Consider the following 27,210-nt stretch of genomic DNA (forward strand, 5'->3'; position numbering starts at 1 on the left):
AAATAGCACTGAAAACTTTTGAAGTTACAAGCATTCTGTAGAAACTTGCAATTTCGGTAATTTTATTATATTAACTCGGTATTCTATGCATGCAGGGTAAATTTTAACGAGTTTGAATGCGTTTAATTCATAGATAAATACTGCACAATTTGATTGAAAAGACCCTTTGGTTATGAACAGCAAATGTAAAAAGTTTACAAGGAAGACAACGACGATGACACACAAAGGACTTTGATTGGACTGTAAACAATGACAGGATTAATATTCTAGTAGGCATATACATTATTACAAAATCAACTATGTGCGCTCTCTAGAAGGGGCCCGACTATTCCACATCCATTTGTTTACCCCTCAATAACTCCAATCAGAACTTGTGTACACGAAATAGGCTCTTGATCATCCTAAACAAGCAAAACATTGTAAACAGTATTATGGAAGTAATGATAAAATTCAAACCAGATTTACTTATACCCCAACCATTTTATTCACTTTAATTTATTGCCTTAGATTTTAAAAAATCAACGAAACAATGCAACACTGACAAACAATAATAAATTTAGGGCGTTGACCATTTTAAAACATGTACACAATATATTTTGGTATTATAAGGTTTTTTAAAATAGTGTTCTTGCTTCCAATCAAGACTCTTTATGTTTATAAAGATTTTTGAATTTGTCTGACTTCCAGGTATTAGTATGATAATTTTATGTTCAAAAAGCAAGAAAGTTGGAATTCTTAGATTGAGAGTGCATTCTTTCCTTACCTTTGTAACTTTTACGGGTATCTTGCACCGGTTGTTTCCATGTACATTTTCAGCATAGCATTCGTACATGCCTGAGTCAGCTTGAACTGTATCATGAATAAGAAGTCTAGAGACTCCCTCCATATACTGCATTATTACACTTCTACTTCTCTCGATAACTTTCCCATCTTTGAACCAACAAACGTTCTTGGGTTTTGGATATCCACAAACGTTGATCGCTATTTCCAGAGTTGAACCACTTTTGATATTCAGGGAATTTGGGACATTATTAAATGAAGGCAGTTCAGCTGAAAACAGATGTTTGAAAAAAAGTTTTAGATTAATAACTTAATACATGAAAATTCTGACAGTGTTAATACTATAAGCCAGTTTGAGTTGATATTAAAAAAAAAAAAAAAAAAAAAAAAAGATTCCGTGTTTGTTATTTTACACTGATTTCGTGTCCAAATGAGTTATATGTCAAACAGGGTGCAACAATAATCTAACGACCTGGATTAATTTGAGTCTCATTATGAAAAAATAAACGCATGCAAACTTGAAATAATTTACAATTTTTAGGTCGTGTACTACCTCTCTTTGTAATTGGTAAAAATCATAATGTAGGTTTTATTCAACTATACCTGGATTTTAAAAAATTGCAGTGCTTCTTACAAGTGCACCGCTACATCCAACCCAACTTGCATTAATGACGCTTTACAAAATGCTGTCGGTTTACACAACCTCATTTCACCTGGTTTGCATTTAAAATTTATGTCAAGATCTAGTTTTCTTTTTTCTTTCTTCATTAAATTATAAAAATTGTTTAACTACCGTCAATAACTCTGACATGACAATAAACAGATTCCTCCTTCGCTTTGATGGGGTCATTTCCTGACTTAGCCAAGCAGGTATAGTCTCCTTCATCATTCTTTGTTACGCAGTCGATTTTTAACGATGCCTTCTCATTTACAAACTTGAGGGTGACTTTATTTTTGGAGTTAATCAAAATCTGGTCTTCATGAAACCACGAGATTGCTTCCGCGTTTTTGACAATTGCCTCTAGATTTAAAGTCTCTCCAACATGCACGGTGAGATCCTTTGGTTTTGTGTAGAACACTGGTTTTACTGGAAGACATAGACAAAATATGACATAATGTAATGAATACACATCAGATTATTATATACATGTAATTACGAATACGGCATGAGAGAGAGAGAGAGAGAGAGAGAGAGAGAGAGAAAATGAGAGATGATTACCGCGGTGCACATATATAAAGAACGATTCTCTGATTTCTTTTCTATTCTTTCCATATTTCTCTGCTACACAAGTATACTCCCCGTTGTCTTCAAGTCTAGCATTTTTCAAGGTAAGTTCAGCTTTATGAGAATTATTAAAGCGTTCTTCAAAAGACGTGGATATCCGAACCACGGGTTCTCTACCTTTGCACCAATAAACGCGGTTTGCATTTCTTACGTAAGCAACAATAGAGACTGTGTTGCCAGCGTCGACAGAAACACTCTGCGGAGGGGTTTGAAAATTTAGTTTTGTTCCTGCAAAATGTTAATATTTGAAATCAAAATCCTTTTTTTAAAAAAAATTATTATGTAATCCAAAATACATACAGAATACACAATTAATTCTATTATAAAGCAGATAAGCCAGCCAACTATCAATTTTCAAAAAACAGCAAACAGGACTGTCAAAGATATTCAAGGTACCTCACTACACCTACACTTATACTTTTTAAAACACTACGTCACAAGATGGCGATCTAAATGTTTTTTAAACTGTTATTATCGTTCGATTAAGTTGTACATGTATATAGTCGTAGGTCTTGGGCTTCTGAACCGCAGATCATGAGTTCGAATCCGCCAGGAGGTTTTATTAATGTTAACTGACTTAAATTTTTGAAAATGTAATTTTTCATCCAAAATTGCACATTTGTTTGCCTATTAGACTTAAATACTTCTTATCCATTATGATATCTATCTTAAGTAATTTTCTGCTGATTTGTGAAAATATTTCACGGTGCAGTGAGCCACCTGAATTATTTTTTCTATCAGAAGCTTCGGAGTCAATGTTTAATAGAAATTAATTAGAAGACACAAGTTAGATTCAAGAAGTAAACTGTTTTTGCAGCACTGTTCGTGTCAATACGATTAGACCCATCGATCATTGCTTAACATATCCGAAGAGCCTTCGTGATTGATGGGGCTGTGTTATTTCTGTTACAATTTCAATCAGTTTGTTTACTCACCAGAAGAATCAACAACTGTCGTTAAATAGGAGTTTCTATTGCCTGCAAGTGTTATGCATAGTTTTTTTTTTTTAATTTTTCATAACATCATAGTGAGCCATGTTATTGGTACTATGTTTGCATTACATGATTGTATCGTACGAATTTTTTCATTGTTTTTTTGTAATGTTGTTACAATAAAAAACAGAAAAGGGGGAGTAAGAGACATAAAAACACAAAACGACGGACAGACACGACAGATACTTACAATATAGGGTGTTGTGGAGAAGTACGAATAGAAACAAAAACGTGAAACACATCGTTGAAGATGTTATGTAGAACGACCAGCTAAGTTGAGAGACTCGTAAGAGGTCGTGATCAGTAACTCCAAGAACAAATGTAAACACTGTGCAAGCCTCTAGTAAAACTGGAAAACAAAGCCAATGGTTAATTATTTGGAGTGCGTTTGTTTTCTTTATAAAAATAACAATTAACACACATAAGATATGTGAATATACATTTCAGGATTTAATAGGAACTAAGGGGTTTAGGGTAGCAATGTTCTACAATACATATCATTCAGATTGCTTCACTCAGATTCAAATATATCTAATATAAGGCCGAGAGAGTATACATACATTGGAAAAATGCTCCGGTCACATTGACCCTGGCATGCATTTTCTTTTTCTTCAGCCAATCGCTGCATTCAGAGCATAAACTCACACAAAACACCAGACAGACAAAGACTAGTATACAGGCGATGATCAAAGAATATTGGGTGACCAAGATATGATCTGAAAGTACAAAAAGGTAGTAAAAGTACTCCAAATATTGAGGTTAAATATGATAAAACATTGGAAAACAAAGGAAAAGCAATGACTTCAAGGTTTATCAAAATGCACTGCATCAAAAAAAAAAACAAAACAAAACATTGACTGAAATCAGTCTACGTATTTAAATAAATTTGTATTTACTGATAAAAAGTTTGATTTCTCATAATCCTACTAACCTCTATGAATAAATGAACCTGTAATCTTTTTGAAAATCCACAAAAGCATGCACAGCAACTTTTGTGTCATACGATTGAAAGAATTTTACAAAGATAACAAGTGACATAGTAACATTTTTTTAAAATGAAATAATTATTTTAACAAACTTTAAACGTTTGCGCCGTGACTAACCTATGGAAGATAAACCGCAGAACATGCAATTATTTTAACTTTTTGCGATCCGCGTTTTTTATTTTTTTTTCCAGATCTAATTTGGTGTGTTTTTTAAGTGAACAACATCAACAGGCATATCAAAATGCTAGGGTTGTTAACTCGACACAAATATCATTTTTGTCTGGACTAAGGCTGCGCTCTGCCATTGGAAAAAATTTTGTTCCATTCCACAACATATTTTTATACTCGTAAGATAAATACTTATAAGGTGGGTTTTGAATTCATTCTAACTACTTAAATCTTTTGAATTTCAACACAAAAGTATTCAAACTGCTTAAACCTTTGGTATTTCAACACGTGAAATGATGTCCATAAACTATAATTTAGTTTAATTTTACCTTATATTGTAAATTAAGTAAAAACCTACTTTCATTTTCGATTAACCAAACGGAAATGGCAAAAATGAGAATAAGGTAGTGGACACGGCTTGGCGGATCTAAGTCAGTATGAATTTGCATCAAGGTATATTTTTTGCAACGAAATGATATTGAATGATTACATAAATAGTGAATACTGGTATATTTTCGGGAACCAAATAATACGGTTAAACATATTAATGTGTAAAATGTTAATTCCCGCCCTTGCGCGTTATATAATCTTGTAAAAGTTTTAAGATTAGCGATTTTATTTTCGGGTTGTTCTTTCCGTTTCAAAAACGACGCTACTTTCCTGAGTGAGAAGTTTTCTTCATATTAACTAAATGATTTTGAAAGTAAAAATATCAAATTATGTTTACGGGTTAGTATTTAAAATATCCGCTTTTGTTTATAAAAAAATTACTTTTACTCGAAGGAACAACTTGTATACAGTTTCAAATCATTTAAAATGTATGTATTATTATTTGCCAAGAAAATACTTTATAGATTGTGTAAACTTTTTTGCATTGTCATAGAATACCTTCAATAGTTTGAAGCTGAATTGTGACATCCAGACAAGTACTTGTGTTGTCGACACAGTACTTATAAAGCCCGAAGTGAAAGTCATCTGTCTCCACCCAGTAGTCCGTCAACAAAGCATATAAGAGACACGAAATCTTCAGAGGATACATAACAACCAGAAAGCATAGAAACTGTCGTTCCTTTTTCATGTTTAATAACTTCCCTCTTTTTCGGCTGGAAAATTGTCTATACTTTCGGTTCAAACTGGTCGGCGTCTTCTTCTTTTTTTGATGATTGAAGGTCTATAAATATTGTGTGTTAACTTCCCGAATACACAACAAAAGACAGGCTTTGAAATATCATTGCATGTTTTGGAACTTTAAATCTTTAGAACATACGCGCAGTTGAAAAATCTTACAGCTTAAAAAAAAAATACAACATGCATTTTGCGATACATTACAGGCACTAATGTATCTTTACTCCGATCATACATACAATGGTTAAGAATTGTTTCATTTTCGTTACTTGATGGCTTTATTATTCTGACCAAATTTCAGAATTGAATTGTTTAAAGCTGCGATGTAACATTTTGGCAAGTGCTTATCTTGTCAACACAAAATTTATATAACTCGAAGTGATTCATCTTCCTAATATTCCGTAATTAAAGCACCAATGAGACAAGAAAACTTGATAATATAAACCACATCCAAAGAGCTGAGTAACCGTTGCCGCTTCTCCATACTCGGAAATGTAGGTTTTGATATACCTTTAATCTTGATTATTTTCAAGTCACAAGACTCAAGGAAGCATGTTTTCAATTCGGTTAAATTTATTTTTAACTTTTTATACCTTTACTAAAGCTTGATATATTAAAAAAATTCAATATTATTCTTGTTAGATGAACAATTCTTTCACATAAAAATTTAATAAAGGCATTTAAACTAAATCTAAGATTGATAAATATTTAGCAAGCTCATTTTTAAAAAAAAACTTAGAAGTCAGTGCACTTCGTTGTGAATGAAAATCGAAGCTGAAAGTTATGTTGAAAAGATCAAATAAATTATTTTATTCTTTGTTTGAATTGTTCTGTACACTTAATGTATTTGACCAGTCTAGTCGGACTTCAAAAGCAATTTGGACTCCGTTTTCGGAGTCTACACATGCGCATTATTACAGAACATGGCGATTTTTCGATGTAAACGTTGGGTCTATAATCATCTTGCAAAGTGCTGCATGCGAATATATTTTTACTATTATTCCTCCAAAGTTTGATGTTTGGACGATACTTGAGAAGTGCTATTTTTTTCATGGAATTGTATCGTTAATAAAGATTAAATTGCATTGAATTTTACTTTTTTGTATAGTATTACAATTTAAAATCACCAAACGTACAAAATAATAAGTGCGTAAACGAAACAAAAAGCCAATAGGTCTTAACTTAACGGTCACCTGAGTATCATAGTCTATATACAAACGTGTCGAGGAGTCTCGTTTATGCATTTAATTAAGTTTTATTCTGGTGTAAAAAAAAAAAATAAATAAAATAAAATAAAATATTGTAATGACGACCACCTTACTGCCTGAAATCTTTCAAAAAAGGACTATGAAACCTATGATTTTAGCGAAAAACTTGATAATTACTTGTGGCGTTTCCAATGTTAGGAAATCATGTTAAATTCATAATTATTCTTACTGAAGATGATTAAATGATTAAGCCCTAAAATGTTTAAAATGAGCTTACACTGACACAAACAATGGAAAATAAACATATCCAAGCGTTTGATATATTTCTAAACAGTAATAGTTGTGCACGATCTAAGTTATGGGTGAACTTTTCATTTTAAAAAGTAATCTTAAGCTATACAAGTAAACAGTTATGAACATATGACATAAATATGACCCATAAACATTCAAAAATGTTTTTGAAACTTAAGAATAAAATATTGGCATGTTTTTGGCTAATTTTAATTATATATTCAGAACTAAGGGGCATAACTCACATTGATATTGACAAGCCAAAACAAAAACAACGCCGTTTTACCACAATGCCAATGATGGATCCAAAGACTCCGTTTTCGGAGATCAGATGTTGATCAATTACTAATCACTTAACATACCATAGATATAGCGTATAATTTTTTGGAGCAACTGAATCCATTATATGGCTCTATAGATTCTGATTTTTTTCAAGTCGGTTTATTCCTATCTCTCCTTAATCTAAAGCAGCAACAAGACAATATAGCACTGGCCATCTGCTTCTTTGTAAAAAAATAAGCATATTTTTTGAAACAGCATGAAATATTGTGGGCGGCAGAAACGGCAAAAAAGACGTAAATGCAAAGCGAACAACTTATTTTTAAATGCTGAAATACAAAGCTAACAGACCAGCTTGCAAAAATGAAAGTACTGAGGGTACTGAAAGACGGGGTCATGAAAGTTTGAATTTGAAATTGTCAACGTTTTCCTCGATTATGTTCCAAAAATTATGAGTTTGAATTAGTTGTTGCAATCTAGAATGTTAAAATTCGGCTTATTTTGCAATTACCTGATACTTTTTCATAATTTTACTGAATTCCGGCCGGTGTAATGAAGAATAATGACCCCCGTAGAATAATGAACGGGGGTCATTTTTCTACGTAGAATGACCCCCAATCATTATTCTACGCAGAAAAATGACCCCCCGGTCATTATATCCCGTAGAATAATGACCGGGGGTCATTTTTCTACGTAGAATAATGACCCCCGGTCATTATTCTACGCAGAAAAATGACCCCCCGGTCAATATTCTACGTAGAAAAATGACCCCTTTGCCTGAAGAATAAGTGTCATTTTCATAAAAATGAGCACACTCCACATGAAGAAAAGTGACCCCTGTAGAATAATGACCCCCTTGTAGATTAAAGTTTTTCAGTATATTATTTTATTATTTGTGAAATAGTCTTTACACTATTGTAATTTTTACTGCTGCAGTTTACAGAAAGTAACAGAAATTATAATTCATATTCAAATAAACTTAAAGTGAAAGAAGGGGTATATCTTAGAAAATAAAAATCCTTCCGTTATAACAAGGTATTGAGGTATTGCATCGGGGTATGGTTGTCATCTTAACAATTACATTTACATATATCTATGGTGTTCCGATTGGGCCACTTCGACCTAAGTTGCAAGGGCGATAGTGCGAAGGCGAAGGAGCAAAAGTGCGAAGATGCGACGACGAAGCGCGAAGATGTGATGCATAAAGTGCGAAGGTTCGAAGGCGAAGGAGCGATATTACTATCGCTCCTTCCCATCTTTACACTCTGGCCTTCGCATCTTCGCACTTTCGCCCTCGCCTTTTTTTATTGCATTCAGTAAGTCTCGGTCGATTACATAGAATTTAATACAGGCACTGTACTCGCCAAGGTTTTCCGATTAATCTATGCTATTATTGGTACGCATGCGCTAGGCCATCGCGCTTACTATGGATGTTTATAAATATTTTAAAGTGTACATGTAACACATATGTTTACTAGTGCTGACTATGCCTAATCATTATATACTCCACATAAAATGTAATGTCCGCCATTATGTGTACATATGCACTTCCAGACTCCTGTCACTTACCAGCCGTCTGATTACCGTGGACCAAACACAATAACATTCTAATTTCATTATGCGACACTCCTTGCTCATGCATGGATCTAGAGGGGGGAGAGGGGGTCCGCCCCACCTGCAAATTCAATATTAATAATTTTACGCAGTCAAAGAGAGGGAGTCCGGACCCTATCCCCCTGGATAATTTAATTTTATTAATTTTATTTTTAAAAAATCCAAAAATATGCCTTGGAACCCTTTAAACGATGGAGTGCTCCGCAATTATAAACATAGGTAATCACAGATTACAAAGCGCACCGAGACGAGGCATCACCTTTATGAGGCATCACCTTTATGAGACCACCTTTATCATATTATTTGAAAACCATCCTTTATGATATTGGATATTCATGGATTCTGTTTTGACACAAATTAAATCGTATATCATCTGTTAAAAAATTGTATAATAATCATATGTCCATATGTTAATCAATACAATAATATACAATTAAAAGTGCATCTAATCATACTTACAATATATATCATATAAAACCATAAAATATCGTAAAAAATTGTGAGATATGATATTGTAACGTATGATTTGACATTGTATTGTGTTATACATTATAATTGTATTTGATCATAAAATAGAATATCATAAAACATAATGCAATCTAGTATTATATGAAACAATATCATATTGCAATATACATCATAACATTGAAACATATGATATTATATTGTATAATTAAGCATTGAATCATTATTTTTTGAAAGATGTTGTCTCATAACGGCAATGGTGTGTGCATAAAATTTTTATGAAAATTTGTTTGCACTCATCGTTGCAGTTATAAGACCTCATGTTTCAAAAAAGAATGAATCAATGCTTTTATTTACGTTTTTTAAACACGTATTTCCTTCCCGAAAATATGATTTGTTTTTAAAAAGCTCTATCTTATTCAACGAGGTATGCGAAATTAACGGAATGGCCACTGGAACAGCCGAAATATGCTGACAAAAATAGTGCACAGCGTTTTAAATTCTAATAACACATTTTTATTTTTATTTCTGTGAATTAATGAATTTACTTTTGGTAAACTAAGAAATTAATCAATTGAATTCATTTAACTGTCAACATATATTTACATCAATGAAATATTTATCAGCGTAAGTATAATAACAGGTCGTTATCCGGTTTGAAGTCACGAGAAGAGTCAGTTCCTGTTCTTCGAGAAATACTGAAGAAATACATAATGTATTCATACGCACCAGATTTGGTGATTGGGTCTTCTGTGCTGTGCGTAAATATCACTCAAATCAACCAATGCAATTTAATAGAGGGAAAGAAAGTGAATGTAAATATTATAGTATGATATTGCATTGTATGATACTGTATCATATTTGATAAATAATATGATATTGTATTGTATAATACATATAATTTGATATCTTATCAAATGATACAATATCATGGGATAAAGTAAAATATTATATAACACAATCATATTATACACATTGTATCATATGATACAATAATATATATTAAAGTATCATAAAATACAATTTCATGTGATATGATAATATATCATATAAACCAATATCATATTATACAAATATTGACTGGGGTTGAGGGCAACATTGATTATATTAGCCCCCGAGGGACGAAATATTGCCCGACACGAAGCGGAGTTTTGTTATATGAAGAAAAAAACCAAAATTTAAGAAAGTAATTGAAAACAGATCGCCGTAATTCTCAGCTTAACAAAGAATTCACGAATTCAATTTTGTGCATCGTTCATTTCCTATATATCCTCTCAGTCTGCATCAAACGGTCACTGGTGAAATTCCGCCGACCGTAAGAATTAACATACAGATGTTCTACCTGATTTTACTTCACAGTAATTCGCAAATCCTTATATCCGTTATGATAGCAAACCGTCGCATTGCGCGTCCGTTGTTTACTTGCCTTGACTGACTGTCTATTATGACGTCACCTTGTTTTGGAGTCGCGAAGAGTTATTTACGTCATCGTTTACAAATAAACAAATCAGAGGCGATTATTTGAAATAGAGGGAATGTTCTCGAGATATTATTCCTAGCCGTTCAATATTAAAAAAATATTGACCGGTCAATATTTTTCGGACGAGCTAATATTACAATTATTGACTATTCGTCTATATAGAGTAATATAGTGAGAATATACTACTAAATATAACAATATACAATATCGTATGATACGATATTTTATAATATACCATTTTTGAAGAAGTTTTCTCGTTATGTCACAAATGAGATAATTTTATTACTATGCCCTGAAAATTGCTGAATAACACCGGAAACAGTTATATTGCCCTCCCGGAAACAGTTATATTTCACAGGAAATAGTTATATTGCCCTCCTGAAACTGTAATATCACCATCGCGTGCAAGAATTCTGCATATTAATTACGTCGGGTTCGAAATTCAACGAGCCAGTTGCTAAGCAAACGTACTAAACAGATCCGCGAATTTTCAACATGTCAGGCCAATGTCTGCGGTTTGTTCATCTAAATTCAGATGAACTCGATAGTTTAATTAATGAAAAAATTCGGCAAATACGACAAAAGTGATAAACTCAAGCGTGAGTGTTTTAAAAACATTTGCCTCTGCCTTGTGAATTAAATAAATATGTTGATAACCTGAGTTTGATTTGTTTAAAAATGTTATATAACATATATTACATGTCTTCTCGGACGACAATACCAGAATATTTGCCCCGAGGTGACAGGAAAGCCCTGGAGTGTTATGTCGCCCGATGCCGAAGGCTTGATAACATATGGTATTATATTGCATCCTATTAAACAATAGTGTTTTAAATCATACAATACTATATCATAGGAATCATGTCAAAGCATTTAACAACAACCACATCTATCTATCAAGCAGGTTTGAGTGAGGTAGGAGATTTCTCTAGCATCCTTGATAATGGAGATCAGGCTCTGCATCTAAAGCAACCTCTACGTTTCATTTATAATATAGTTAAATCAACTATGCAAGCTATCATCTATAAAACATGTGACCTGTTCCAAAAAACTAAACCTCATCAAGAAACCTATGGCTCTGATTCAAGATTCAAGTCTGTCAGGTACATCAGTATCATAAGACGCACCATCCATACAAGTTTAATGAAGTTAGGACCAGTAGTAACTAAGATATAATCATTAGAGGACACCTGCAACAAAAACTTTAACCAGCTCCAAAAACCTTAACCTCCTCCATGATCCGAAACCTATAGCTCAGATTCAGCACTCAAGCCTGTCTGGTGCATCAGTATCATAAGACACACCATCCATGCAAGTTTGGTGAAGTACGGACCAGCAGTAACTTAGATATTGCTATTAAAGGGCACCTGCAACAAAAAACTTTAACCTGCTCCAAAAACCTATACCGCCTCCAGCATCTGAAAGTTAGGAACCAGATTCAGTAGGTCCAGATGCATCATTCATGTAATTTTGGTAAAGAGAGGACAAGTAATAGCTTAGATACAGGAGCTGCAACTAAAACTTTAACCAGCTCCGGACGCCGACGCCGGGGGTATAGCATATGCTCCCATTGACTTCGTCTCGGTGAGCTAAAAAGACGAAAGCGCGAAGTTTCGAAGGCGAGAGTGCGAAGTTGCAAAGGCGAAGAAGCAATAGTAGTATCACTTATTCGCCTTCGCAACTTAGCACTTTCGTCTTCGTATCTTCGCGCTTCGCCGTCGCATCTTCTATATTTTTCATATTGTTCATGAATCATACTTGCATTGAGGATATCCACAATACAAACTTCTGGGTATATAAGTTCATCACCCAGAATTAATGATGAACCAAAATTATGAAAAGTTTACTCCACTGTTAGGCATTATAACCAAGCTGAAGTTAGTAGGCACAGACAGCAGCGATTACGCCAATAGAGGTTAACGGCCAATAAGAAAAATCGTCAAAGTACTGAGAGTACTCGTACAGAAAATATATTTTTCTTTATCCTCGGCATACTTTAGTTTAGTTAATATCAAGATGATTAATGCTTCAATAGTTTGTATGAGCATATTGGTAACTTTGGATACAATAAAGATCGTGTGATCAAAATCAAGCGGGATATAAACCCCTAACATGGGCCCTAACCTCTTATCAACGCTTTAAGAAACAATCTTTTCTTATTATAATCGATCAGTGTTTATTATCTATTTAGATTTACTATAGTCAGATACTCTTCACAAATTTGCTCCAAAAGAATAAAGTCTATTCATGATCACAAAACAACATTACAAAAATGTTTAGAATATTGATGTTCATGTATTACGTAGAAGAAAACAAAACTAACGCAGAATGATTTTTTAAAAAATCACTTTCCCCAACAAATGTAAATAAGAAGTATTCATATTCCTACGTTACCTGCCCCTTAGTCTTTTTCCATAAAGATATATATATGTATCATTCTTCGATTGACAATTCATTCATCAATGAATATTGCTTATATCATTACAACAATTATTCTTTCATGATTATTGTTCGTTCATTATCACACATATCCTCATTGTGTATGAATTTTTTCTTAATTTGCGTCATTTCCCGCCGTATGTCGACGAGAGAAGTAACGTAACTGTTAACAATCATGCAATTTGTGGCAATGTCAGAATGTTTTGCGTGTCCTTGCTACGGATATGAAAAACTATATACAGCGATATATTTACAAGTTCGGTGTTTATAACTTCAAAATCAGTTGAACAGAGTGAAAAATTAAGTAACTTCAAAGTCATTTCTTGGATACGGGGTAACCAATTTCTATTCATGTTTACGGGGGGGGGGGTCATTTTTCTATGGGGGTCATTTTTCTTCATGTTTAACATGAAGAAAAATAACCCCTGGGTCTTTTTTCTTCAGAAAAATCCAATTATTCTTCAGCTAGGGGGGTCATTATTCTACGTAGAAAAATGACCCCCGGTCATTATTCTACGGGGGTCATTATTCTTCATTACACCGGGACTGTTCCTCATAGTTGTAGAAAATTGACACAACGGTATTTTACATGTATGTAAAATAAGACCCCAAGAAAAATTCTAAAAAACCACAACTAACCGGGGAAATCAAAACAACTATATTTAGGTAGATAATTTCAATCATTAGATGTAATTAATTTTGTGATCCAAGGGAAAATCTACAAGTCGGACGGTATCTGTTATACAAGGTTTACGAAAACTCCGAAAACTCTCAAACTGCTGAATTACCGAACAAAGTTAACATTAATGTATACCGATAACGAACACAGGCACCTGGCGTTAGAAATATTTCTTTTTACAATATGATCATTCCAAGTACTATAACAATAAAAAAGTTCTGGTCAAGGAGTAGGTACAGTGCTTCCCAGGGGGGTACAGTGGGGTACGGTGGGATACAGTGGGGTACAGTAGCTCTGTACAGAAGATAAAGAGTGGATTTACAGTTAGTAAGAGTGATTATACAGTACATGTCAGACAATGTCATTCAATTTTCGGGAACATCAGTGGATGTTGAATTCAGTAGTGAAGCGTGGCCCGAGCAGTTAAACCAGTCGATAATTAACCAATCGATACAGTATATCTGAGATCGGTTAAAATCTATTAGTTTTGAATGCATTATAATTTTGAGAAATAAACAATTAATATAATGGTATTAATAATGTAATGGTTTGGGTAAATAATTTATGTGTATTATGTGTATTTTAATTATTCATATAATTATCTTATGTGTATCTGTATATTTTTACGTCTATACAAGTCATGTATCTATCAATAAAAGTTGCTTTCAACCGGTCTATAGTACCCGGTCGGGATTTAGTATTGTAATACATGTATACTAGTAATATATGGGTTTGTTTAATCAGCAGTAATTGGCAATATTAATATAAGCTCGATCCAACCCCACACCCCCATCCAAAATATACTATTCATCCAATACTTATATCTATTAATGCTTTATATGCTTGATCGAAGTTTGAAAGTCAATTTACAAACGAAACACAGAGCTTTAAAGTCTTTATTATGAAGATAAGCTGAAGTCTGGACCCCTTCCTTCCACACACACACACTTCTGGAAAACTCACATATCTTAAATTAACATCGCAAAATTACCATATATATGGCCCGGACCACCACCACCCCTGGCAAACCTATACATCGCTCGGACTCCTCCTTTCTTCCTGAAAAAAATCTGGATCTGCGCATAAAAACGTTCCCTGCATATCAAGGGTACGTTTTCTCCGGGTAACGATTTCTGTAGGGTACGATTTCTCTTGATACCTCTTTGCATGCCATCAACAATAATTTAGTATTTGGCTCTTGCATGGGTGATCGTTTGTTTTGCATCGGTATCTATTAAATTTGCAAAAAAAGGCAGTTAATTTTGTTTTAAGCTTGTCTGTTTTGTATTTCAGCATGTTTTTATAAATAAATTGTTTGTTTTGCATTGACGCCGTTTTACCCTTTCACCGCCCATGAAATAATGCTAACTTTGTTCAAATTTATTACAAAAGGGCATTTGTATCATTATATTGCTTATTTCCGCCAAACAGTCAATGAGACAAACTTTTTAGTGCTTGATTTTAAAACCAAATGTATTACAATTTCTTTTTGCAAAAGAATTGAATAATGCAAAAAGTGACATAAATCGCATATGATACAGGTACAAACATCATAAGAAACATCAAGATAATCGATTACATTGCCATATTATATGTAAGTACTAGTAACCAACGATTCAATGCGCATAATATCGTACCATATCGTTTGCAATTGACATCGGACTTTTGACAGAAAAGCTCAATTGAGCCTTGAGCTCAAATGAACTTAAAACATTTAATTCAAAACCAGTCGAAGAGTTGGTTTTTAGTGTTTTTAATAGGCTTTAAAAACGCTGTAAAGCAGTTATGAAAACAACAAAGTGAATAATATGTTCTGTTGAATGAGACACATTGTTTTAAATGGCCACTGCTTTTGGCTAAACTCTGCTGTAGTAAGAAAAGAATAAAACTCAACGCAGACCCAATCTTAGGATAGTGCAAAGTGTTGTTTCATATTCTTTTTGTCTGTGATTCTAAAAACACTTTTTACATTTTGAAATTTCCAAGCTGACAATACAATCATATACATGTACTGGTATAAACAAAAACAAAAAAGATTATGGACTGCAAACATGGACGGCGATTGATATTTGGACGGCGATTGATATAGGCACATACAGAATTACAAAAACAGTCGTGTGCGCTCTCTAGAAGGGGCCCGACATATTCCACATCCATTTTGAAACCCCTCAATACACTCCAAGCAAAAGGCGTGGCCACAACGTAACACGTGAGATGGTCGGCGATCCATGCAAATTGTACACTGAATAGGCTCTTGATCCTCCTAATCAAACGAAACATTGTAAAAGTCAGATTTATTTATATACCAACCATTTTATTTACTTCGAGTCAATGCCTTCGATTTTTAGATTTTAAAATATTAACGGCACTGCAACACTAAGAAACAATAATCAAGTTTAGGGCGTTGAACATTAATTAACATGTACACTTTATTTTGGTATTCTGAATTTTATTTTTCTTATACTTTACATGCTTCCAGTCATGACTCGCTGACATTTAATGTTTATAAAGATTTTTTAATTTGACTTATTTACATGTATAATAATTTTTTTTATAAAAAAGCAAGACTGTTGGAATGCTTAAATTGATAATTCATTTTTTCCTTACCTTTGTAACTTTTACGGGTATCTTACACTTGTTGTTTCCATGTGCATTTTCAGCATAGCATTCGTACATGCCTGAGTCGGCAGGAACTGTATCATGGATTAGAAGTCTACAGTCTCCCTCCATATACTGCATAATAGCCCGTCTACTTCTCTCGAGAACTGTCCCTTCTTTGTACCATGAAACGTTCTTGGGTTTTGGATATCCACAAACGTTGATCGCTATTTCCAGAGTTGAACCACTTTTGACATTCAAGGAATTTGGGACATCATTAAATGAAGGCAGTTCAGCTGTAAACAGATTTTAAATTTTTAGATAATTTACTACATGAAAATTCTGACAACGTAAATGAACTAATTTGAACAAGTTAATTTTTAGATAAAAAAAAACATATGATATCACGTTTGACACTTTACACTTCAATTTCGTGTCCATATAATTTATATCTTAAACAGGAACAGCAATAAACAATGCGACGTAGTTTTATTGTAATCTCAGTATAAAAACCGTATGCAGTCTTGAAATAATTCTACCTTTTTTAAAATAATTATAAAAAAAAATGCAGAAAATTTATTCAATTATATCTAGATGGAACAATTTTGCAAAGCAAAGTGGACTTGGGCACACGTTTTGCATTTATGACGCTTAACAAATTGATGTCAGTTTACACAACCTCAATTCTCCTGGTTTCGATTGTAAGTCTACATTAATGTCGAGATTTTCTTTTTCATTTTCTTCATGGTTTTATTACCATCAATAACTTTGACATGACAATAAACAGATTCCTCCTTCGCTTTGATGGGGTCATTTCCTGATTTAGCCAAGCAGGTATAGTCTCCTTCATCAATCTTTGTTACGCAGTCGATTTTTAACGATGCCTTTCCATTCAAAAACTTAAGGGCGATTTTACTTTTAGAGTTACTCAAAATCTGGTCCTCATGGAACCACGAAACTGCTTCCGCGTTTACGACAATTGCCTCTAGATTTACTGCATCTCCAAGGTGCACGGTGACATCTTTTGGTTTTGTTTTAAATACTGGTTTTACTAGAATACATGAACAAAACTAAACTTATAATGAAAACACATTAGAATATTATGTAATGACGAATACGACATAAGAGACAGAATCGGAGAGATGTGAAAAAGAGAAATAATTACCGTGGTGTACATATATAAAGAACGATTCTCTGATTTCTTTTCTATTCCTTCCATATTTCTCTGCTACACAAGTATATTCCCCGTCGTCTTGAAGTCTAGCATTTTTCAAGGTAAGTTCAGCTTTAGAATTATTATAGCATTCTTCAAATGACGTGGATATCCGAATCACATGGTCTCTACCCTTGCACCAATAAACGTGGTTTGCATTTGTTACGTAAGCAACAATAGAGACTGCCTGACCAGCGTTAACAGAAACACTCTTCGGAGGATTTTTAAATGTAAGCTCTGTTCCTGCAAAATGTTGATATTTGAAATTTACATAGTAAAAAAATAATGTAATTGACCAAAATGCACACAGAAAAAAGCAGTTTATCATTAAAGCAGAGAAGCTAAGTATCAATTTTTGAAAAACAACAACACAACACAACAAATGTACAAGTATATAATTTATTTAAATATTTTTTTATCAGAAGCGTTTGAGCGAAGTGCGTTAATGTTTGATATATATTAATTACAAGACAATACTTAGATTCTTTTTACAACCCTTTGCGTCCCTGTGCGTTCCAGTTATGATTGGAACCTATCGATCTTTGCTTAACATATTCGGAGAGCCAAGTTGAAGCTTATGTAAAAGATGATGCTGTGTAATTTCTGTGACATTCTCAACCAGTTTGTGTACTCACCAGAAGAATTACCAACGGATGACGTATCCAAACAGCAGCTTTTGTTGCCTACAAGTGTTATACTTAGATTAGATTTGAAAAAATAACTTTTTTTATTTACATAACATCTTCATAAGGCATGTTATTAGCATTTTCTGCAATACATGATTTATCGTTAACTTACTTCATTGTATGGAGTAGTGTTGTAACAGAAACTTTAGAAAGAAGAGAAAGGGGAATTGAGGTGAAAATTGCCACCACAAAACGATGGACAGACAAGACACATACTTACAGTATAAGGTTGTGTGAAGAAGTATGATCAGGAAAAAAAATGTGAAACCCGTCGTTGAAGCTGTTAAGAAAAACGACCAGCTGAGTTGAGAAACTCGTGAGAGTTCATGGTCAGTGACTCCATGAACAAATGTAACCACTGTACAGGCCTCTAGTACAACTTGAAAACAAAGAAAATGCACAGTTGTTAGAGTGTGCTCTTTTAAACAGTATAACAATTAATATGCATAAAATATATGAATATAAATTTCAGGCTTTTATAAGAATTTAGGCATCCTTCAGTACATATAATTCAAGATTGCTTAACTTTGACTCAAATACATTAAATATAGGACGAAGAAACATACATTGGAAAAATGCTCCAGTCACATTGATCTTCGTATGCATCTTCTTTTCCTTCAGCCGATCGCTGCATTCAGAGCATAAACTCACACAAAATACCAGACAGACAAAGACTAGTATACAAGCGCTGATCAAACAATAACGGGTCATTAATATATGATCTGGAAGTACAGAAAAGGAAGTAAAAGTACTTTAAAGATTTAAGCCAATTAGGGACAGGTAACAAATGATACGACATTGAAAAAAAAGGAACTTATTATTTGGTTCTGGACTAGAATGTAGCTCTGCCATTGGATTACATATTGTACATCACTCGTAACATTAGTACCTGTGTGTTGGGTTGTTAAAGTCCAAATAAGGCAAGGCAAACATAACCTTCTGTGGAATTTAACAATCCGACATACCAGAACGTCCATTGATAGTCAGCAATAATTCAAAAAAGTATTGTTTGTCGAGAACAAAGACGTTTTGTATGTTGATATATTGAAGTAAAGAATGCGTCACAGTTCATACTTTAATTTTTTCCTAAAGAAGTTGCAGACAAAATGGGAAAATCAAAGTTACAGAATTCGATGTAAATCTTTTTTGGCATGCGACTCTGTACATAAAGTATTCTCAGCGAGATAAGTTGAGACTTAAATAAATTGACGGACGTCAATTTATATTTATTTTTCCTAAAGGATTTAATTTTTTCCTAAAAAAGTTGCAGACTAAATAGAAAAATTAAAGTTACAGAATTCGATGTACATTTGTAAAATTAATCTGTTTGGGCATGCAACGCTGTCATAAAGTAATCTCAGCAAGATTAGTCGAGACTAATATTAAATCGACGGACGTCTCTTCCGAAGTTATTTGGAAAAATTTATTACAAATACCGTAGAATTGAATCAACTGTATTCTTCGACTTTTAGAAGAAGAAAAAACACTGTGTCCGAAAATTTTCGGACAGAGTATAATCAAAAATGAACAAAAAAATTATGGTTCAACACATTCAGCATTTTATCATATTAATAGGTAATAAAAGTGTTAATGAAGTGTCATCAAGTAAAACTTTTAAGATTAACGATTCTATTTTCGAGTACATGCAAGTCTGTCCGTATCAAAAACTATGCTACATTCGTAGTGGAGCAGTTCTCGTTATACTAACCAAATGTTTTTGAAAGTGGAAGGTGTAAATTACGTTAACCATTTGGGTAAATATTCAAAATATCCACTCCTGGTTAAAGAAGTTTTTTTTCGAATGAACAACTTGCATACAGTCTCGATTTATACATATTCATTTTATTACAATTATTTTTCACCAAGAGAATACTTCATAAGTTATGTAAACCTTGTCGCATTGTCTTGGTATACCTTCAATTGTTTGAAGCTGAGGTGTGACATCCAGACAAGAACTTGTATTGTCAACACAATACTCAAACAGTCCATAGTGATAGCCATCTGTCTCCACCCAGTAGTCCGTCAGCAAACCATATAAGAGACACGAAATCTTCAGAAGATACATTACAATCAGAAAACTTAAAAACTTTTGTTGCGTCTTCATGTTTAGAAACTTCCCTCTTTCTCGGTTAAAAACCACCTATACTTTTGGTTCGAACTGTTTTCCGAGGAGCGGTCGGCTTCTCTTTTTTTGGAATAATTAAACGGGATGGAAACATTATGCGCTAGGTTCCTGAATACATAACAAAAAAATAGGCTTTTGAATATCAATGCATGCTTTGGAACTTTAAATCTTTTGAAAATACATTCGGTTGAAAATTGTTACAACTTTATTACGCATTTTGCGATGCATTAGACGTAGTAATGTATCTATACTCCGATCATACATGTACATACATGTCATTTAGTAATGGGAAACACACCTTTATATCAAATATTTGACTGTATTACACACAAATGTCATTGAATAAACCCTTGCTTATTTTATTTAATATGAATTATTTGTGACCAAGGTTTCTTGTTTTATTCAAATTGTAACCAGTATGAAAAAAATTAATTTTAGATGTTAGATTCATTTATGTATACGTTGTTTGAAAATCAAATAAAACGTTGACACAAGTCTATACATTTTAGCCAAATCTTTGTTACAAAATGTTTATAAAATATTGCAAAGTATTAAATAAATAAAACTAAGGATCATATAAAAATGCGCTCAGTTGTACTGTACTTAACCAGCACATATAGAAAATTAATAAAGTTTTAATTCGTGCACCAAAATGTAAATCAGCTGTAAATAAATATATATCATCTGTAATAAACACTTATATACAGCTATTTACTTACATATGACGAACGCACAAGTTATTGATTTGTTATGCTCCATTGCAACCTGATACTATTTAAATGAATTTTGATACTTCATCCCATTTAAAGATTGGGTTTTAAACTGAATCAAATTGCTTGGTGTTTCAACAATATAGAATGTTTTGATAAATAAATGCGTTATTAATTTGTAATGCTTCATTGCACCTAGTAAAATTGACATTAATTTTAATACTTTATCCCATTTGAATATTGTGTTTTAAACTGAATCAAATCGTTTGGTGTGTCAACATTTAAGAATTTATAAAGTATATTAATGCGTTGTATTTTTAATTCTAAGATTAAATTTCCATAAACGTTGTTTGAACTGATGGGTAAAGAAATCATTCGATTTAATTCATTTTGAATATTTCACGCATAACATTGATATAATTGCAAAAGGTGGATATCTTTACAAAGATTTACAGTTATAAATGAAATCTAAAAATATTATAGCATGAAGTATGAAAAATAAGCAAACAATATATACAGTAAATCAGTTTACCAGATTCAAAAACGACAGACTGATTTTTATTTTGTAATGAATAGATAGGTACTTTGGATTTTTTTTCAGATTGAAAGATTGTAGAAAACGTATTTGGTCCATCAATCTTTTTATCATTTTATTTAAAAACCAAGCCACACAAGACAAAATGAATGCTATTTCCAATCGTTTTATAGCTGACTTCCCTTTTTCCGTATACTATACTCCTTGTCTTGTAGATGGTGCTAAAAATTCCCTGACCTCATCAAGAAACAACCACTATCCCGCAGTTGCAGAATGTCATCAGTAGTGTGATTCGTTTAATTCCCAGCCCAAGTTTGAATGAGATTGTAGTGTGAAATACGCTGCACTCAGTAGAAACGATATTCTTTATCTGGTAAATCTCTTTTTACTTTACCAAGTTCAATTGTTCTGGGTCTTCTTTGCGCATTACTTTCACATGGACCATCATGCGACTCAACTCGGCTAATGAATGGGATACTCTGATTGTTATAATGATTTTTATTCATTTATTTATTTATTTATATTTTGCTGACCACTTCCTTTCTGTCTTTGTATGGATTTCTTGGCTGGTTAACCTGTCATCTTCTGTGTCCCACAAGGTCATCACCAGGCAACATTTTGTTGCCATGAATTCTTCCACCACATAGGATAATGGTATACGTAATTGGGTTGAATTATTATTATAACCTTTTCTCCGATGGCATCGGGGATGTGGTTTCAGATTGACCAAAGATACAAGTCAATTACCAGTACATCATTTAACTGACTTTTTTCCGATGGCATCGCGTTCAATTCTGTCAGCTGCATCATGCATACACAACGTTGCATGCCTGCTGGGTTAATACCCACACTTTGACCACAAACTTTTTTATCGGTTGATTCAGCCTACCGCTGATTGGCTGCTGGTTCAGACAGATCTTATCAGAAAATAAACTAGCAAGACTAATTGACAATCCTTTCTTGACTTGAAGCTGCAACGAAAGACCTTCTCGTTGCTTTGCAACGAACTCGGTTCTAGTTTCTAACTATTTCTGTATTAGCTGATTTATCAGTCATTGTTTGACACTAGTGTTAAGCCACTGTGGCAACGCACTTTGAAAACATTACGCACTCTAAAAAAATTTGTGCGTCAAAAAAAAATATAAACAGACATGGACCAAATGCATGTTCTACAATCTTTCAATCTAATCAAGGTTCGTTATGAAGGTACATCAACATTTTTTTATCAAGACACTTAACGCACTTTGAAAAAATATGTATTAATCACAAAGTCTGAAATATGATGATTTGATAACACTAGTGAATCTAATTTATTGTTTTTGAGAACGGGGATGTGATTTTGGATTGCCAAAAGATACATGTATAGGTCAATTACCAGTACATCATTTAATTGACTACGGGAAGAAGGCCTCCTACCCCTCATATTTCCTTCAAAAACATGAAATTCAGCAACTTGGAGTAAACGTATAAGAACGGATGTGGCAACGCACTTTAAACATTTTTTCTTCAAAATGCGTTAAATTTGGGACCAAGTTAGCCCACTTTGAAAACATTTTTCAAAGTGCGTTAAATTTGGGACCAAGTTGACCAACTTTGAAAAAAAAATTAAAGTGCGTTATAAAGGTACATCAACATTTTTTAGCATCGAGACACTTATAGCGCACTCTGAAAATATATGTATAAATCACAAATTCTGGAACTTTATTCCTAATTTGTTGATAGTATGATGATTTGTTATAACACTAATAAATCTAATTTACTGTCTTTGAGAACGGGAATGGAGGTGGAGGTTGGGATTAACCAAAGATACAGGTCAATAACCAGTACATCATTTAATTGATAATAGGAAGAAGGTCCCCTACCCCTTTCTTTCTTTCCAAAACATATACGGTATGATATTAAGCAACCTGGAGTAAATGTTTAAGATCGGAAAAAGAAATACGCTTTGTTGTAAATTAAGTACAGTGATATTGAAAAAAAAAACGAGCTGGTCAAACAATATTTCCTCCTATGGTATGTAAAAAGTCTCAACATAAACCCTCTTTTCAAATTCTAATCAAATAAATCACTTCATTATAAAAAAAAATTACTTGTACATTGACTTCATTAAATCATTATGAATTAAATAATAAGCATTAGGGTGTAGGTTTTTCTTCTCGCACTGATCCTTTTAAAGATCATATTGTTTTTGATATACATAAGTAACCAGGGTTGGCAAAAAAGCGGGAAATACTCATATTTCCCAGGACGGTGGGAAATACTGGTAATTCCCGGGAATTACTGGAATTTCCCGGGAAATACTGTCTGGGAAATAAAGTACAACTACATATTATAGTACTTCAAACTTAGACATTAGTCTTAATCAAATCTGTAGGGATGTAGACAATAGTACACCTTGTCAGCTTTTTGACATTTTATAATGTTCTTTGATTTTAACAAGTTTTGACTGCCCAGTAATGCATTGGTTATCTTCTTATGAATACTCCAAACATGGGTCATTCATTGACAACATTGTTATTTTGTTTTTAAGACTAGTCAGGTATAGGTGAATCTATACAGTTATCATAAACATGATATCAAAAGTTCCATTTTCTGGTTAATTGGTGAATGTGAAAATGGTGCAAGAAAATTGTGAAAAATAAAGTGTGACTGTGTCACTACCTCAGTATGCAACACACCTAAGAAGAAGCCAATCAGCCCCACTCATAGTATATATCTCCCCAAAACAGGAGCACAAAACTGTTAATTAAGTGTCATTTATTACAACAACATGTGTGCCTATTTAATTGTTACTTGTAACACCTACAGTAATTATAACAGTTTATTTTGTGCTTTGAATTATAAATCTGTAAAACAGAAAACTTGAAGTTCAAAAAGCTGGACTAAAATTTGTTCTTTAGCAGCTATAGAAGTCTTTGGGAATATGTGATTGGTGAATTTAAGATTCATAAACTGGCAATGAAATGGGAAAGTAGGATAAATTGGTTTTTGATGCTTATTGTTAATATCTTTTATCATAAACATACGTTTTGCATTGAAAAAATTTGTATTTCCCAGTATTTCCCAGATTAGTGAAAAACAGTAGTATTGACCGGGACGGGAAATACCGGTATTTACCACCGGTAATTCCCAGCAGTGGTATTTCCCGGCCAACCCTGTAAGTAACGTATCCTTTTTTCACATCATGTTTGTTTATAAGCACATGCAATTAAAGCCAGTTGAAATATATTATACATTATCTCCCTGAACAATAAATAAATTAAATCAATTTTGTTTCTGGCATAGCCCAAAGTACCAGATAAGAAGTAAATTTGCTGTATATACAAAAAAGGAAAATGCAGTTGCTAATTAAGCGATGCAGTTTATGTCATATTTGGATAATTCAAATCTCCCGAGTTGTTCTTTATGTAAATTTTCAAACTACGTAAGCTTGTAAGAAAAGAAAAAAAAAGTCTAACCGAAAAGCTGTTTTTAAAGTTAGATGAGAATGCATTGGGTTCTTTTTTAAATATATCACATTAAACTAAACAAGGTTAAAACAATCATTTATTGTATATAAAACTATCAACTATTTTTACTACACCGAGTGTCACCCTGAACATTTTTTTTCAAAGTTCGTTAATATCGACGATATCAACGCACTTTGAAAAAAACTATATTTTTTTTTCAAATTGCGTTGACTTGGTGCCAAAATTAACGAACTTTGAAAAAAAAAATTCAAAGTGCGTAATTTTTCATAGTGCGTTGTAACAACGCCGCTTTATGAAATGCAAAATACGCCCGACTAAGTTTCGGTGTAAGTCCTCAGACTAGACAACAATTAGGCCCAAAATTTATGCCTTTTAATGAAACAAGCCCCCGGAGTTGATCTTTATGTGTAAATTGTCAAACTGCTCTTATGAGAAAAGGAAAAAATCTGATCGAGAAACTGTTTATCAAGTTATCTGAGAATGCATTTGGAGTTCTTTTTTTAAATATATCCCATTGAAATTAAAAAAATTAAAACAATTATTTATTATATATAAAAGTAAAAATTATTTCGATCAAACCCTGAACATATTTTTTTTCATAGTGCTTTAATACCGACCATTTCAACGCACTTTGAAAAAAAAAACCCATATTTTTTTCAAAGTGCGTTGACCTTGTCCCAAAATTTACGCACTCTGAACTTTTTTTTTTCAAAGTGCGTTGCAACAAGCCACAACATCATATCAATTCCCTTTTATTTATTACAGTCAATAATATATGTACTAAACTAAACAGGTAATTTTGATTGATTTTTCAGACTATACTGTGAAGCACTTTTTATTTGCGAGCGAGAAAATACCCCTAAGTTCGCGAGTTCCTCGTCATCGCGAATATTTCTCAGCGCAAACAAGTCCTTGTTGTCTCTGTTGTATTTTTCTTTTTTTCTGATCAAAGCTTGGTCGTGAAATTTAGTCTAATAAATCGTGAATAAACTTGTCGCTAATAAATGTTACGACCATGAATAAATAATGAATGATCTTGATTGATTTTTCAGACTATATAGTTTTGTCTAATGATTTTTAGATTTTTATCTTACGTTTATCTATTATAATGATTAAACAATCGTTATCGATGGTTATCATTTTAACATTGTGAAATTAAACATTTTTTTACCAATGAAATACTTTGTATTTTGTTTAAAACACGGAAAAATCGAACTATGTACTTATGATTTGATTTTTAACGAGTTTTCATTGACGGAAAATACTAGCAGATATATATTATTATTGTAAATCTATTTATAGGGCTATTATTTAGCAGAGACATAAATATTTATGTCTCTGAATCTAAGTATCGATATTAAAATGTATTGCAGTCTACTCATTGAGTCTATGAATGTCATTTTATAATTTACAATAAATGCTTGTTATTTGATATATCGATAAACAAAGGGATATCGAATATTATTAATAAAAATGTTATGCATATCTTGATTGCATGATCATTCAGTAAAACTTGTTAGGTCGTATGTTAATTAATACATGTACAATCTATTGATATTCAAAAAGGGGTTATCGAAATTCTTCCAATGTGTAAACCTTCTATGACTAGAAATTCGAATTTTATCCTTAATTATCAGGCACTTAGCATCGGGGGGGGGGGGGGGAACAATTTTTTTAAAATTTACATATAAAAAATTGAATTATCATAGAGTTGCCCCCCCCCCCCACTTTTTTGGGAGTAAGGAAAGAATTGATATGAAAATAAGGAAATGAATAGTGAAATTGAAGTTATATACTACGCCAGCCACACCCCCCCCCCCCCCCCCCCCCCCCCCCCCCCCCCCCGATTAGGATTTTGAAGGTTTTGGAAAAGTTTAAATTTCCCTTTTTTTTTTTTTTTTTTGCTAGTCAAGATTTTTTGGATGAGTTTGGCTCCTCAAAAACGATGCTACATGCCTAATTATGAAGTATAACGATGTTGATTTTTTTTTCAATGTCATTGACAAGACCAGCGACTTATAGCAAGTCAAAGCAAAGGTAAATTGCATCGGGATCGATATTACACCACAATCTTGCGTTTGA

The 27,210-nt window shown here is 33.0% G+C and overlaps 2 protein-coding genes across 2 annotated transcripts; both read right to left on the reverse strand.

Moving 5' to 3' along the window:
- Positions 1-45: 45 nt before the first annotated feature.
- Positions 46-5,706, reverse strand: LOC128185610 (muscle M-line assembly protein unc-89-like). Its single transcript, XM_052855208.1, has 8 exons — positions 5,100-5,706; positions 3,618-3,773; positions 3,248-3,406; positions 3,001-3,042; positions 2,000-2,293; positions 1,574-1,867; positions 764-1,050; positions 46-401 (listed from the first exon to the last, which is right to left on the reverse strand). The coding sequence occupies exons 1-8, from the start codon at positions 5,287-5,289 to the stop codon at positions 345-347; spliced, it is 1,479 nt and encodes a 492-aa protein (XP_052711168.1). The 5' UTR covers positions 5,290-5,706; the 3' UTR covers positions 46-344.
- Positions 5,707-15,097: 9,391 nt separating this feature from the next.
- LOC128185618 (neural cell adhesion molecule L1-like) lies at positions 15,098-20,458 on the reverse strand. Its single transcript, XM_052855220.1, has 8 exons — positions 20,203-20,458; positions 18,855-19,010; positions 18,509-18,667; positions 18,238-18,285; positions 17,555-17,845; positions 17,147-17,440; positions 16,399-16,685; positions 15,098-16,054 (listed from the first exon to the last, which is right to left on the reverse strand). The coding sequence occupies exons 1-8, from the start codon at positions 20,390-20,392 to the stop codon at positions 15,893-15,895; spliced, it is 1,587 nt and encodes a 528-aa protein (XP_052711180.1). The 5' UTR covers positions 20,393-20,458; the 3' UTR covers positions 15,098-15,892.
- Positions 20,459-27,210: the final 6,752 nt, after the last annotated feature.

The sequence above is a fragment of the Crassostrea angulata genome, chromosome 1 (genome assembly GCF_025612915.1).
Source record: "Crassostrea angulata isolate pt1a10 chromosome 1, ASM2561291v2, whole genome shotgun sequence".
Classification (NCBI taxonomy): Eukaryota; Metazoa; Mollusca; class Bivalvia; order Ostreida; family Ostreidae; genus Magallana; species Magallana angulata.